Source organism: Apus apus, chromosome 6 (assembly GCF_020740795.1).
Source record: "Apus apus isolate bApuApu2 chromosome 6, bApuApu2.pri.cur, whole genome shotgun sequence".
Taxonomy (NCBI): Eukaryota; Metazoa; Chordata; class Aves; order Apodiformes; family Apodidae; genus Apus; species Apus apus.
This window is the reverse complement of record NC_067287.1, coordinates 24,208,279-24,223,811: the sequence shown is the minus strand read 5'-3', so window position 1 is coordinate 24,223,811 and position 15,533 is coordinate 24,208,279. Positions and strand designations below refer to the sequence as shown.

At 34.0% G+C, this 15,533-nt stretch overlaps 1 protein-coding gene across 1 annotated transcript in view; it reads left to right on the top strand.

The window, feature by feature from the left end:
• Positions 1 to 15,533, top strand: part of TTN (titin) — a 240,899-nt gene that overhangs the window by 109,135 nt on the left and 116,231 nt on the right. The window contains exons 137-154 of the mRNA XM_051623291.1: positions 278 to 405; positions 530 to 653; positions 995 to 1,072; positions 1,285 to 1,504; positions 1,625 to 1,692; positions 1,912 to 2,235; positions 2,883 to 2,963; positions 3,940 to 4,063; positions 4,476 to 4,591; positions 5,960 to 6,043; positions 7,956 to 8,036; positions 8,244 to 8,354; positions 9,577 to 9,657; positions 10,368 to 10,451; positions 10,752 to 10,832; positions 11,075 to 11,149; positions 11,449 to 11,532; positions 11,861 to 11,983. Coding sequence (XP_051479251.1) covers positions 278 to 405; positions 530 to 653; positions 995 to 1,072; positions 1,285 to 1,504; positions 1,625 to 1,692; positions 1,912 to 2,235; positions 2,883 to 2,963; positions 3,940 to 4,063; positions 4,476 to 4,591; positions 5,960 to 6,043; positions 7,956 to 8,036; positions 8,244 to 8,354; positions 9,577 to 9,657; positions 10,368 to 10,451; positions 10,752 to 10,832; positions 11,075 to 11,149; positions 11,449 to 11,532; positions 11,861 to 11,983 — 2,067 coding nt within the window. The remainder of the gene's footprint in view (positions 1 to 277; positions 406 to 529; positions 654 to 994; positions 1,073 to 1,284; positions 1,505 to 1,624; positions 1,693 to 1,911; positions 2,236 to 2,882; positions 2,964 to 3,939; positions 4,064 to 4,475; positions 4,592 to 5,959; positions 6,044 to 7,955; positions 8,037 to 8,243; positions 8,355 to 9,576; positions 9,658 to 10,367; positions 10,452 to 10,751; positions 10,833 to 11,074; positions 11,150 to 11,448; positions 11,533 to 11,860; positions 11,984 to 15,533) is intronic.

The following is a 15,533-nucleotide window of genomic DNA, read 5'->3' as shown; positions in this document are numbered from 1 at the left end:
TAGGAAAAAAAAAACAACAAAAAACAACAAACCAGACACTGGAAAAGATTTTTACACAAAAAATGAGATGCTAATAATTAGGCAAAAGAGCTAATCTACATATAATCCTTACAAACTAATTGTACTTAGCAGTTTTTAGGGAGTCAAAAATAGCTAATAGAGTTACCCCTATTTTTATTACTATTGTTACTTGAGAGCTGGTGTCTTTGTGTTTTATGTTATGAATTTTTCTTTGTGATATTGTGAAAGTAAAGTTCTTAAAACAATATCTTTAAAGTGCCTGAGATGGCAAAGAAAGTTGTGCCTGAAGAAGTTCCCATTTTTGTTCCTGAGGAAGAAGAAGAGGAAATTATTCCAGAGGAAACTATACCAGCAAAAGGTACAAGATCTTTTCTCACAAATTGCTCATGAGATCTCTTGGGTTCATTAAAATTGATCTTTATTTCTTGGTCTATGTTGTAAGTAAATCTTAATGATCTTTTGGGGGACCTTGTTTCATGTTTTTTTTCTATGTTTTTAATGCTTTGAGTGTAACTTAAAAATGTGCTTGTACAATAATATCTTTAAAGAGCCAGAGGTTCCTAAGAAACCTATCCCAAAAGAAAAACTACCTGTACCCCTATCTGAGAAACCGGAGCTTCCTCCAGCAAAAGGTACAGAAATTAATACCTAGGAAAACAATGTGTTGTTATTCTCATTTGGTGTCTATTGTATTTTGTTTCTTAAATTTATGTCAGTTTTGTGTCCCCACTGTCTGTCTTTATTGATGTCTCAGAGTTCCTGTCAAATTCTTATATAAAAAAAAAAAAAGCTCTGTTTTGTTCAGGAAATCTGCCTGTCTATACAGTGTATTTTGGTTTCATTTCTGTTTCATCTTTAAATGTTTAAAATATATTCTGCAGATCAGTTCTTATTTCATCATGTCTGTTTGTATATGTTTTCTGTTGTCTTTCTCATGCTACTGGTGGATGACATTCTTAAAATGTTTTTAAAGTGCCAGAGGTGCCTAAGAAACCTGTTTCTGAAAAGAAAGAACCTGTTCCTAAAAAGGTGCCGACTCCACCAGCCAAAGGTATTGCAGTTTGAAAATGCTGTTATCATTAATAGATGACATTCTTCATACAAGTTGAGTTTAGCAAGGGACATTTTAGTATATGTGTTGTGTCTTCCCTCTATAGTATTTATTTGTTTGTACATTTCTGTCCTGCTGTTTGTAAACTTCTGGGTTTGTGTCTGTTTCAAAATTCTGCAAAAGAACCCTAAAGTTAGGTCCTATCTTTAAAGTACCTAAGATGCCTAAGAAGGATGCTCCTGAAGGAAAGATACCTTTTGCCCTCCCTGAAAAAGTGGAGGTTCCAGCTGCAAAAGGTATACATGTACTCCTGATTATAATTAATATTTATCCTAAAAACACTCTTGACTTTCTTCTTTGTAACTTTTGTCTTCGTTGTATGAGATTTCTGCTTGAATTTATGTTAAAACTCTTCATTATCATGTTCACATTGTAGAACCATAAAGCTTTGTTTCCTGTGCTTTTTTACTTATAATGCTTTGAGGTGTTGGGTGTTGGTTTTTTTAAAATCTTAAAAGAAATCCATATTTTTAAAGTCCCTGAGGTGCATAGAAGAGCAGTTGCTGAAGAGAAAGTGCCTGCTGTTGTGCCCAAACCCAAAGAACCAACACCAACTAAAGGTACAGATACATTTCTTCTTATTCCTCTATTTGTTTTACCTCCTCATTCCTAAGATCTTCTATAGTATATATACTGATTATACTGTTTCAGGAGCATGTTCTTATATTTTAATGTAACTTATGCTTGTGGTTATCATGTACATTTTCTGTTCTATGTAGTTGTCTTGACTAACTGAAAAAAAAAAAAAAAAAGTAACAATAATAATACTGTTTCTAAAGTGCCTGAAGTATCCAAGAAACTTGTCTGGAAAGAAAAAGTCCCTGCTCCTGAGAAGTATGAGTATGCATACGAAGAGTATGAGAAGTATGAGACATATGAAAGTATTGAAGAGTTTGAGAAGGTTCAGGAAACTGAAGAAATTGATGCATATGAGGAACCTGAAGAACCTGAGGGATATAAGGAGATTCAGGAACAGGAATATAAAGAGGAGGCTGAGGAGAAAGAAGATGTCTATGAAAAATATCAGTTTAAGGAGATGGAAGAGATCTATGAGAAATATGAGGAAGTATATGAGGAGGCTTATGAAATCCAACCAGCCATAGGTACATCAAAACATTATTTCTTCGTTCTTATAGTTTGTTGACCTACTGCTTAAGCCTCCTTTGGGTGTTTATATTTTTCCTTGTTTGTACTCATATGTTGCTGGTAAAGAGAAATCAGTTCAAAGATTGTTCCTCTCCTGTTCTGTCCTAAAGAGTTCTTCCCTTCAGAGTGGAAAGGGAGGACTCCCCATCTGACTGTCCAAGAGTGAGCTAGTGTAGATATGACACAAAGTAAATTATAATTTTCTCATGCAGTTCAGCTTCAGCCTGAAATGATTATTTTTTTATATATATATTTTTATATATATATATATATATTTGTTTTGTTTGCCCAGTTTAGCTCCTGTTAGTTACAAAGATGTTAAAAATAGTGTAGGACCTTCCTTACCATAATTTAAATTTATGACCATAGGATCACTCACACCAAACAGAAAGTGCATCTAAATTGTACCAGAAAGATGTATGCTGATATTCCTTAGTTTTCATTGCTCAAGTACTCTGAGATAAGTTACTGTTCACTTGTCTCTGCATAAATTATGAGATGGTTCCCCTACAAATTAGTGATTGCTCTGCTTGCTGTCTTTGTAAATTATCTGTGTAATTCCTCATAAATAACTTTAAATCCTTCATGAAATAATTTTTTTAAGTGCCTGAGGTGCCTAAAAGACCTCTTCCAGAAGAAAAAACACCTGTTCCTGTTCCTAAAAAAGAAGCTCCACCAGCTAAAGGTACATCACCTATTAGATAAATTTTAAAACACAAACTTCTTCCTGAGTCTCTGAATCCCCAAATCCAGTAATTTAACTATTCTGGTTTGACTGCTAGAACCTCAAATTTCTTTCACAAAACAGGGATTAAGTTACTAAAAAAATAGTCTTTCTCTAATAAATTGAAACTTAGACAAATTATTTTCTGAGGACAAAGGAAGTACAGGCAGGACCTTCAAGACTTAATTTTTGCTGTCACAATGTCAGTGACATTTTATAGCTACTCATTGAAAACAAGCAGATAAATAAATTAATACAAGTCTGTTGAGTTATATTGCCATGTCAGTGAAATTACAGTTTCCTACATAACTCTTCTTCAACTATGTGGTGTTCTGGAGTGCCATATCATCTTAAGAGGTGTTATCTGGATCAGGACTACAGAAGATAGGTGTAATGAATTGCATTTGTCAGTGGATACTCATAGAATTTCTCTACTAGTCTGGAGTTGTGTAATTGTCTCTTCAGAGCACTTTACCAGAAATTCATTTTGTGCTAACTTTATAGTAGTTTTTTCTACAAATTTAACAGAATTAAGTCACTGGGTATAAGGTGCTTTTTTTTTTTTTGCTTTTTTTTTTTCTTTTGCATTAGGACTTGGAGTTAGATGACAGGAAATTAAAACCTTACCATATTCCAAACTGGCATTAATTAGAGCTGATAGTTCATGAAACTTAATTGTTATGGCTTATCCCAGCCACAAATTCACCCAAGAAAACCAGTGGTTTTGTTTCAGTGAATACTGAAGATTAGCTATGTGAATCCAAGCAAAATAGTCCAAATGGGTGGCTTAAAAGGTCATCACTCAATAGTAATTGAAGAGAGTGTATTTTGTATTTTTCTAATTTTTTTTTACTCTTTAAATAGTTTGCTTTTTGTTTAACTTCTGTTCTTACATGATATTGATACTGCAAAAGTTCTTAAAAAAATACCAATGTCTTTAAAGTGCCAGTGAAGCTGAAGAAACCTGTTCCAAAAGAAAAAGTACTACCTGTGGTTCCTAAAAAGGAAATTCCTCCACCAGCTAAAGGTATACTTCGTCTGCATTGTTCTCATGAATCATGAACTCTGGTTTCAGTCTTTTGCCTTCATTATTTGTTGATAAAGACATATATATGTCTTGTGTCCCCACAGTGTTTTTTTCAACTGCTTGTGATTGAGTCTTTTTTTTGCCTGTTGATTTCAAGTAATTTGTTGAAAGTATGTGAGTCTCTTCAAAAAATGTGTGTTCTGGTGTTAAGCTACATATTAAAGTAGTTCAGAAAGAAAGAAAATTTTTATTTCTTCTAAAAAAGGAGATTGCACCATCCAAGTGTATGGGCATCTTTCAGTAGTATTTTTGTTATATGTTATTCTTCTGTCTAATCCTCAAAATTAACATAGATTTTCATTCAGGAAGCATTTCATCCTCTGTTGTTTAATCATTAATCTTCCTTGTGAGATTTGCCCTTCTTCTTTCTAACTTCTTCCAAATAGCACTCAAGGCCCTAAAAGTAAATTATATCTTAAAGGACCAGCTGTGCTCCAAAGAACTGTCCCTGAAGAAAAGAAGCCTACACACACATCTGAAATAGAAGTTCCACCAGTGAAAGGTAAAGGAACGTTTGATATGAGATTTTATGGAAAGGAAATATTAGCATCATTTTTCCCAACTAACATCTTCTAAAATGATCCTCATGCTCTTCACACCATGGCAAGTGTATGTAGCCTCTGTGTGCAGATTCAGCTCTAGGTGATAGAATGAAAACTCTGACACAAACATTTCAGATATGTACTATAGAGGTGCTAAACAGCAAATACATTGGTTTATGAATGAAAACATATTGAAGAGGTATGGCTACTTGCACTACCAGTATGCAAACCTTCAGTAAATTTATTTTCTAATGTAGATAGAATTTAGTTTAAACTGGGGTTTTCAAGCCAATGTATTGGTCATGCTATTGGTAAAGGAGTGATAGGGCAAGAGCTAGTAAGTTAAGACCATTCAAGTCGTTACACATACCTGAAGGAAAAACATTATGATACACTGAGAAAAGCAAATTATTTATGCTTTTTGAGAGCAGAAACTATAAAATTTCTGCACATAATTAATTGTTCCATCAAGCCAGCTTTAAAACTGTGTAACATTTCATTCTCAAAAAAGCACAGTATTTGGGAACTCAAAGGAACTTAGTTTTCTGGTTTTATTTCTATTTGGGATTTTTAAAGTTGAAAATTATTTTGAGATTACTAAAAGAAAGCTAATATCTTTGAAGTTCCCGAGTTTCATAAGAGAGCTGTCCTCGAAGAGAAAATACACACCATTGTTCCTAAAGAAGAGGAGCCTCCTTTGTATGAAGGTACATCAACAACACATCTACTGAGCAGAAAATCGCAGAGAATGTATCACTTCATGCTGCAGATTGTTCTGTAAAATATGAGACATCTTCAATCAAATAATTTAAATTATTTAAAAGTAACTTCTATCTATGTTTTTGAGATCTCCAAGTTTAATTATAGTTTAGCATTTAAAAAAATGTTATTTTCTGGATAGAGAAATGTAAGTAAAAGAAAAACTAAGTTTCTGGTCCAGAAAAGCACTTTAGCCACATTGGACCAAAGAAATGAACTTAAGTAGACACTGGTTTAAGCCAAGACTTAATTAATTTTTTAACTGGGATGTAGATAATTAACGCCAGATGAGGACACGTGAAATTCAATTACAATTTTTATCTAATACACAGAACTAAGTAACTAGAAAATAAAATTACTTTTTCCTGTAAACTCATATTTTACTAGCTGGAAATGGTCACTTCTAGCAATAGAAGGTGAATGATCAGGCTGAAATTAGATAATCAAAAAATTTATGTACAAACATCTCTCTGTCCCTATATATGTCTGCATTTTGCATTGTAAGTTGTTTTTCTAATCTTGTCTTATAAATAATATTAAATAAATAAAATAAACTAATATCTTTAAAGAGCCTGAAGTTTATGGAGAAGTTCCAACAGAAGAAGAAGTCCCTTTTACTATTCCTAGAGAACCAGAGGCTCCAGCAACTAGAGGTACAACAGCTGTTCAAGCAACCTATAAAGCAATGTGTCCCTACGTATTAGTTATTAATCTTCATAATTCCATTAGTGCTATTCTGTTATTTAATGTGTTAATTCTAATGTTAACTTCATGCTATGTCTGTCATTGCTTCTTTGTTACTTACATTTTGTATACCATAATGTCCTTAAAAAAATGTAATATCTTTGAAGTACCTGCAGTGATAAAGAAAACCGTCCCACTGAAGAAAATACCTGCTGCTGTGCCATCAGAAGCAGCTTCTCCAGCTAAAGGTACATGACCACCAAAAGGATTGTCTCTAGTCTCTTTCAAAAGTGAGGTAGCCAGTGAGAGAAACAACATGCTTGATTTTCTTGAACAACATGACCAGGTGCCCTATACACTGTTTTCTTCCATTTGATCTCTTGTTGTAAAGACTGTTTGCTTATTTGTTTTATCTAGAAAGATAGCATACATATAAGGATATCAGAGAATAAAAACATAAACATTCTAAAACCATCTACAAAGAGTTAAAATAATGAGCAGTTACTAAGACAGAATAATTAATCATTCAGGAAAAAAAATTCAAGGCGTGTTTTCTGTAAGTGTTTACTTTTGTCTTGTGTTAGCAGCTACTCAGATTGATGCATTCTGCATCAAGAATTTAAAAGTTAAGAAGACAAAATTAGACATATATGAAGACATTTAGTAGACAGGAAATTCATAGCAAGGCCAAGGATTAGTCCTATATTTTTCATGCTCTACTTCCCAAAATACTTTCTCTGACAATATATTTTAAAAAATAAAATCTAAAAGATTGTGGAGAAGCACTCTTTGCAATCATGTTAGGACTTTAATAAATCAAGATTACAGTAAGACTTTAAATCAGGACAAAATAAAAAGCCATAATTTTTTTTTTTTTCATAGGATCATTTTTTTGTAATGAAATCCCAGTGCTGAAGAACTCTCTATGTTGAGACATAACATTTAGTTAATTGCACTGGAGTTTTGCCTTGTTTTCATAGGTAATTTTGAAATTTTAAAAAAAACCCTTTAAATTGCCAGAATTCATAAAGATCATTTGCTAAGAAAAAAACCAACAAAACCTAACTACCGTATTTTCAGCAAAGGTTAAATTCAGACATGTAAGCACTAGGAATTAGAAAAACTAGTTAATGAACTCCAGAAAGTGAAGTTGTTCAGTTGTATTCACAGGTTAATACCATGTATTTTCATATAGTTCTAGTAAAATTTTTTATTTTTTTATAAAACTGTACTACTTATTTCCCAGTGCAAATTTCTAAAATAAACCAATATTTTTAAGTTCCTGAAGTACCAAAGAAAGCTGTCCACAAAGAAAAAATATCTCCTGCTTTACCTAAAGAAGAAGCTCTACACGTTACAGGTACAATACATTATTAGTAGGACTTTAAGGATTAAAAATATGTTTTTATATCTAAATATTTGAAGTATTTTGAGAACATTCTTCCTACCATAAACGAGAGTTTTGCTACCATCTTCAGTTAGCTGCAGCAGTATAAAATTAATTAATTTTTAAAATATTGAAAGTTACTTCACCTGCAGTTGTTCTTAGTAAGAAAATTAGCTTTATGTGCAAAAGAAATAATTGCAAGGGACTCTGCTTAGACAGGGCCTGTCTCTTGCACTCAAGGAAATAGCTCAGTTTAAGACATACCACAGATCTTTCTTCTGGCAAGCTGCAGAGGTCAGATCAGGGTCGAGTATGAGATTTTTTTTCTTCACTCATTTCAAAGAATCCTGAATTTTAGGGTAGATATAGAATGGATCTGTGTATTTTAGGATGAGCTTGAATATTTGATTGTACTTGTTCTGTGTCTTTCTCGTTGTCTTTTTTTTGGAAGTTATTGTTAGTTTAATTAAACATTTAAACTAATATCTTTCAAGTGCATGAAGTTTATGAGGAGATGCACATAGAAGAAGAAATTTCTACTGTTCATAGAAAAGAAGAGGTTCCAACACCTGGAGGTATATATCTTCCTTGTGATCTCTTCCTGCAATTTGCAAAGTCATGAACTCCAGGAATATTAAATTGTTCATCATTTAGTTCTTGTTCAATGTAACTAATATTTGTGTTCATTTTTCTAGTACCTTACTTACATTACAATTTTGGGGGCTTTTTCACTTCTCTTTTTATTCTATATAATTTCTTAAAATGAACTAATATCTTTAAAGTGCCCAAGGCTGTTAAGAAAACTGTTCCAGAAGAAAAAGTGCCTATTTCTGTGCCTAAAAAAGCAGAATCTACTCCTGTGCCTAAAAGACCAGACACTCGTCCGTCTAAAGGTACTAAAGCCTAACAGAACTGAGGCCTGTTGCTGATAGCCTCTTTTCTGTTTCTTACATAATTTCTGATTTAATAGTTCATGGTCCACTTGTGTCAGATTTGTCCCTTTTATGTTGTATGTGTCCCTTTTCCCCTTGTCTTTAAGCCATAAAATTTAAATAAAAATCAGTAAACATTTTTCAAGTGCCAAAGATTCCTGAAGAAAACGCTGTCACTCTGCCTAAAAAGCCAGAAGCTTCACCAGCAAAAGCTATAGGTCATCTTATTCTTTCCTTCTCCTTTTCTTCAAGTTTCTTCTGTCCATTTTTTGTTGTTGTTAAATCATTAAATATTAGTTGTTTGTTTTTCTACCCAAACCAATTTACTGTGATGGCACAGAAAATATATCAGAAACTAGTCAAAGGAACTAAAGGAAATGAAAACTCCAGTTGAGTCACCAAATGTTTTCATTTCATGAGCAATTATTGGTACTGTAAACAGACTCAGAAATTCTAATGCTCAAACAAGAAGTATATACACTTCCTTTTTCTCATTGCTTATGTCAAACTTAGGGGTCAGTTTGGTTAATTTTGAATGGGAGTAGCATTATGCACAGAAACTACCTGTTACAATTAATTCAGATCTTACAGAAGTCTGTCTGAACTGGCAGTTTGTGTAGCATGTCACTACTGCATGACGAAAGATCCCCCACAAAGTCGTTTCAAACTGTTATTTGCCAGGGATAGAACCAAAGAGACTTTTAAAAAGATTTAGCTGTTGTCAGAATATCCTTATACATCTGCTTGTTTTGTCTTACATGTCTGTATTCTATGTTTTATTTTTGTAATTCTTACAAGTGCACTAATATCTTTAAAGTGTTCAAGTTACCTAAGAAATCTGTTTCAGAAGAGAAACTAAATGTTGCTGTGACTCAGAAGTCAAGAGTAACACCACTCAAAGCTTATATATCAGTAATAGTGACTCTCTGATGAGGAGTTTTCGCTTTCTCTTGGGCAGTAGGGTTTATAGTAAGAGAAAAAAATCACCCTTTTTTTCTCATGTCTAAAAAACTCCTAGAATTATGTAATATTATACAATATTTTCTGCATGATAAACCTCTTTTTATAGCTGATCATACATTTCTTCCTGGTATGCTTCTTGTGGTACTATTTCTTCTTAATAATGTGAATATTTTAAATGCCTTAAATATAACAAAAAATGTGGTTTTTTTTTTATTTAAAGAGCCAGAGGTGCCCAAGAAAATTCCAGAAGAGAAAGTACCCACTGCTGTGCCCAGAAAACCAGAACCACCACCAGCCAAAGGTATGTTGCACTACAGATAACTAAAATTTGGAAGAGAGAAACACTTCTACCTTGATTATGCAGATAAGTTTTTGATTGTTTGTTTGTGTTGTCCTGTTACTTTTGTTTTCTGTACCCACAGTTCTATATATGCTACTGTTCTGAAAATTACTCTTTTTGACTCAGCTCTAATCAGTGTACCAGTGTGTCAGAAATACTGATGTTGCTGGGCAGAGATGAGACTGATACTTGAGAACCACAGCAAAAATCTTAGAGAAAATAAGGCTTCTGTGATCTGAAATACTCCCAACTGGCAGTAAATATTAGCCCCAAAAGAGAATTTAGTAATTCCAAAGTAAAAAATAATTCTACAGATGTCTAATATGAGAGAAAGCCCTCGGTGCATAGATGAAAAATTGCTACCAAGAAGTCATCGCTCATAGAAAAATGTGACAAGGAATACAGAACAGACAATGGCAGCCTTTGTCAAGTGGAGATTTGGGAAGCGGTTGAACATATTAGAAAAATAATGTAACGTAGGAGATCAAACTCCAAAAGGCTCTGAGGTGTTTCCTCAGAATTCACAGGGACATAAAGGAACCTTACCTCAATAAACATGTAAAATCAATGGCTGCATTAAGAACTTCCCCACTTTGCAATTTCTATTGAAAAGTTTTGAACATAGCTGTAAAATTCCAGATGATAACTGAAAATAATCTCTTTCCTTAAAGTGCCTGAAGCACCCAAGGAAGTAGTTGTAGAAGAGAAAATCAAAGTCGCTGTGCCTAAAAAGCCAGAAGTACCAACAGCTAAAGGTATATTTCATTAATGAAACCATGGCAATAAATTTTCTTACTTTCACAGATAAGATCTTTTTTATAATATTTCCCCAGCTTTCTCTCTTGTATACTCTGTTTTTTGTATTTAATTTTTGGGATCATCCTCTTTACTCTTTTCAAATGACTCTCAAGATTCAGAGGAAAAAGCCTATTTGGTAAAGGGCGTTGTGTTTACTTGATGTTACCTGGTGTCCTTTTTTGTTTGTTTCAATTCCACTTTAATGCTATTTAAATTTCTTTTAATTCTTAATATTAACATAATTATTAATTTTAAAGTGCCAGAAGTGCCCAAGAAAGTCCCCGATGAGAAAATGCCAGTTGCAGAGCCTAAAAAACCATCAGTTCCACCAACTAAAGGTACTTGTCATTATGAAAAAAATAACAGAATCTAAAAGATCACTTTTTTATTGTTTTAATACTATAGAAGACAATACACAAGACCTTTGTTAGAATTTTCTTCCATTGTCAAATATTTTTCTACTGAACGAATGTGAAAAAACAGATCTTGGTAACTAGTATTCCCACTAATACTGTTCTGCTGTTATGCTTTAGTATTATGTATTAAATTCTTATAGTAAAAGCAATCAATATTTTTCAAGTGCCCGAGGTACCAAAGAAAGAGGTCCCAGAAGAGATTAAAGTACCAAAGAAACCAGAACCTCCACCAACTAAAGGTAACTGCTGTACACACTAATGAAAAAACAACTTTTAGTTGTCTAAGGTAACATTTGTAATGTATGTTTAGTATAACTGTTCAGTACAATATTTTGGTTGTTCAGTTTGTAGTTTTTCAATCTGTACCTCAGTGAGACATCAGAGAGAATTTTCTGTCAACAAGAAAAATGTTGATATTCACATCCAAAGCCACTGATAGTTTTGATGTCCCTGAGTTTTTTCTTAGTGTTTTACTAACTTCATAGTGCAGAAATATATTTGAATTTCATACAAATAAAATTAATTACTCTCTTTAAAGTGCCTGAAGTGCCCAAAAAAGTGGTTTCAGAAGAAAAAGTGCACATTGAAGTTCCGAAAAAACCAGAACCTCCACCACCTAAAGGTACATGTTCAATACTGATAAAATTGCACAGAAATTTTGATGTTTCTCTAGATATTATCTATTTTTAGTTCGTGTTACCCTCTTTTTTAATATTTTGATATTTATAAATGTTACAAATTGTGTTGTCTTTTTTCACTTGTGAATAGCTCCAAGTAAGCAATAATGGCTATAAGTAGTGAGTGTCATGCAAGATGAAAAAACCAGATTATTTCTAAGGGGTATTTTTTTTTCTGATGCTCTTAGACAATTTTCACCTTGGAGCTATTCTCTTCTTTTTAATTCCTGTTCTTCAAATTCGTGAAAGTAAAACAAATAAATATCTTTAAAGAACCTGAGGTGCCAAAGAAAGTTGCTCCAGAAAAGAAACTACCTGTGCCTAGAATACCAGAACCTGTGGTTGCTCCAGAACAAGAGGCTGCACATGAAGAACCAGAACCACTACCAGAGAAAGGTAAATCTCAACCCTAATAAAATAACAAAAGCAGCAATCTTCCTCTTCTTATTAGCACTCTGATTTTCTAGGCCTTCTATTTTTTGAGATTCTAAATTATAATTATTCTATGTATTTGCATATGTGCGTGAAACAAACATGTGGATCTTCTTGAAGAACAGTGACAAATCTTGGATCTCTGAATTGGCTGTATTTTATGCTTCAGTTCTTACTATTTTGGAGTATTCTTACTATTCTACCCTCTTGAGTTCATGAAAAAAATTGGAACTAATATCTTCAAAGTTATAATAGTAGAAGAAAAGAAAGTACCCTAAGGGTAGAAGATATCAGTGTACTTTAAATACCAGAAGCTCCACCAAGAAAAAACTAGGTTCCAAGACTGATAATTCTTTAAAGAGTCTTCAGCTTCTTACCTGCAGTGTTATTAATATATTTTGTCCTGTTCATTCTGCTTATAATTATAATGGATTTTACTTACACCTGAAGTTATGCTATCAGTGAATGTGTGTACTTGCATATGGGAGCATGAGGCTTGGGGGTGGGATGTTTGTACACATCTGAGAGAAAAGACAGGAAAGCCAAAGTGTGATATATTAATCCTTAAAAAGGCCAACATTAATTATTAATAGCTGATATGTTTCTAACGCTTTCACTATAAATATGTTTTTATGTTTTATGACTCACTTAAATTTGGTATGATTGTCTAAGCAGTTGTTAAATATAGAATTAATATCTTTTATGTATATAAAGTGGCCAAGACAACTTTCCCAGAAAAGAAAGTACCTGTTCCAGTTTCCAGAAAACCCAAGCCTATTGCAGAACCCCCAAAACTGAAGCCTCAAGAGGTAGAATGTCAAGAACCAGAACCTGCTACAGTGGCCCGAAAACAAAAGCCTGTTGTGGCACCCCAAAAACTACAGCATGTTGTTATATCTCAGGAGTCCAAGACTGTTTTGGCAACCCAGAAGACAGAGCATGCTATGGTGCCTGAGAAACCAGAATCTGATGAGGTACCTGAGGAACTCAAGCCTGGTGTGGCATCACAAAAACTAAAGCATGCTGTGTTGCCCTCAAAACACAAGCCTATTTTAGAAGCCCAAAAGCCAGAAACATTTGTGGCCCCAGAGGAACCTGAGCTCACTGTGGCACCTGAGAAGTCAAAAAGAGTTGCATCAACCCAAAAATTAGAGGGTGTTGTGGTGCCCCCCACACCAAAACCTTATATGCCACACCAGAAAACAGAGCTTGTTACAGCACCTGAAGAAATAGGGTTTGTTGCAGATTTCCAAAAATCAACTCCTATTTCGGTATCCAGAAAATCGAAGCCTATTTTGGCACCCTGCAAGTCAGAACCTGTCATGGTGCCTGAGGAACCAGAACCAAATTTAGCACCCCAAAAACTAGAGCCTTCTATGAAACTTCGAAAATCAAAGCCTGAAGCAGCATTCAAAGAACCAGAGCCTGTTTTGGCACATGTGGAGCCACCACCAGCTGCGCTGGCTGAAAAGCAAGAGTGTGCTGCTATACCTAAAAAACGAGCAGCTCCACGGACTAAAGGTATCTCTTATGAATTGGATCTCTTTTTCTTTTCTTGAGTACACTATGTTTCACTGCTCATTTTAAAGCTTAATACATGTAACTAAAAGATACTAATATCTTTAAAGAGCCTGCAATGCCCGAAAAGGTTGTCCCAGAAGAAAAAATTCCTGTAGCTGTTCCTGAAAAATCAAACCCTCCATCAGTCAGAGGTACACATTATCATGAATAGAAGATAAACACAGCTAACCTTCTTAAGTATTATCTTAACCTCTTCTGATCTGCCTTTTCAAAACTGACGATTTAAATGATTCTTGCTAAACAAGTCACACTGATTATGTATGCCAAATTGTTACTTCAGTACATTTCTGATGTCTTCTGTGTTTCAATCTCTGTATTTATGTTAGTTGTATTGTAATTGTAAAATTAAATGCACTAATATCTTTGAAGTGCCTGAGATGCCTGAGAGGGCTGTCCCAGAGGAGAAAGTGCCTACTGCTCTACCTAAAAAAACAGGAGCTCCACATGCTAAAGGTACATGCCACCATGACTATGATCATAAGGAAGGGTTTGGGTTTTTTTAAAATCAATCTCATTTTAAATTGATTTTTCATTGTATGCTGTGATATCTAAAATGCAAGAGAGATGTACTAAAAATGAATTGCAGTGCAGAGGTGTCAAATGTTTTCTCAACTAGAACCATCCAGACTTTTGTTGTACTGTTTTTTTGGCATATTCAATCAGTTCAGGAGGTATGATTTTATTTATTAGACTATAGCAATAAATCAAACAGATATAAAGAACTCTGTCTACCAATAAATGCCAAAACTTTCTGGATGCTAAGAGAATGAATGCATAAACTGTTGTTCACATTATGAGTAGGGTGGTTTAGTACATGCTTTAGTGGCACTTGGTAGTGTTAGGTTTATGGTTGGACTCAATGATCTGAAAGGTCTTTTCCAACCTAAATGATTCTATAATTCTATAAAAATGAACAAAATTAGTAGAAACTGAAGGATTCAGCAGACAGTAGCAGTTTCTGTACATAGAGCAAAATAATGGAAATATCTCTATGTGCCTGTGTTGGCATGGGTAGCATAACGGAGCAGAACCTTTTCTTTAAACTGCTAATTATAATTTGTCTGTATTTTGGTCCTATTTCAATATTGTCCACTCTATGCAAGGTTGTATTATGTGAGTAGCACTGAAAAGCTGTAAGGTTCCTGTGAACCTCTAATTGACTGAGACTTATAAGAGGCATTTATTTTCTCAGATTAATCAGGATGAGAGACTATAATTAAAATACTAAAAAATGACTTCAGATACTCTAAAACATTACACACCATAGATTGATGCCGTCGTGTATGATTTCCTTTCCTTTCGAAAGTCCCAAGCAAACGCCAGGGGAGTAACTGTTCCCTCTGCCACCAGATTCTATCCCTCTGAAATACAGGGACATTCCTCAAGTGAAGTATCACCTCACAGTGTTAATATTTAAGTCATTTGAAGAATTTAAATAAATATATCAGAAAAGAGTTCTAGGCAGCTTCTAATTAGTAGAATGGAAGCCAGAGCTGCTACAGCAAAAACTGTGTGAAGATAAAATGGAGAGGTAACATATAAAGATGGAAAACAAAAGGTGAAGTGAACTTGAAGGATAAAAAGAGTTATAATAACCAAATCACAAGTAAAAGGATGACAGTTATTGCCACAAACAGTACAGAATAAAGTAGTCATGAATGATACATGTCTGATACTTAAAGAAAGTGGGATTCCATAAATAAGTCTCTGATCAGCTGTTACAAAGAGATCATAGGTTTTCTACATTCCCACCTTGACTGAGAAACACAGGCTAAACACAGAACTCCCATCTCCTGCATGATGTATTTGACACCCTGGTCGTTCCACAAGTTTGAAGCAAAGCATGACTTCTGACTGAATGTAAACACAGCCCTTTCTCAAAGAAGACTCTGTGCATTTGTTACTGATTGTCTTATTGTCTTCTATACTTCTG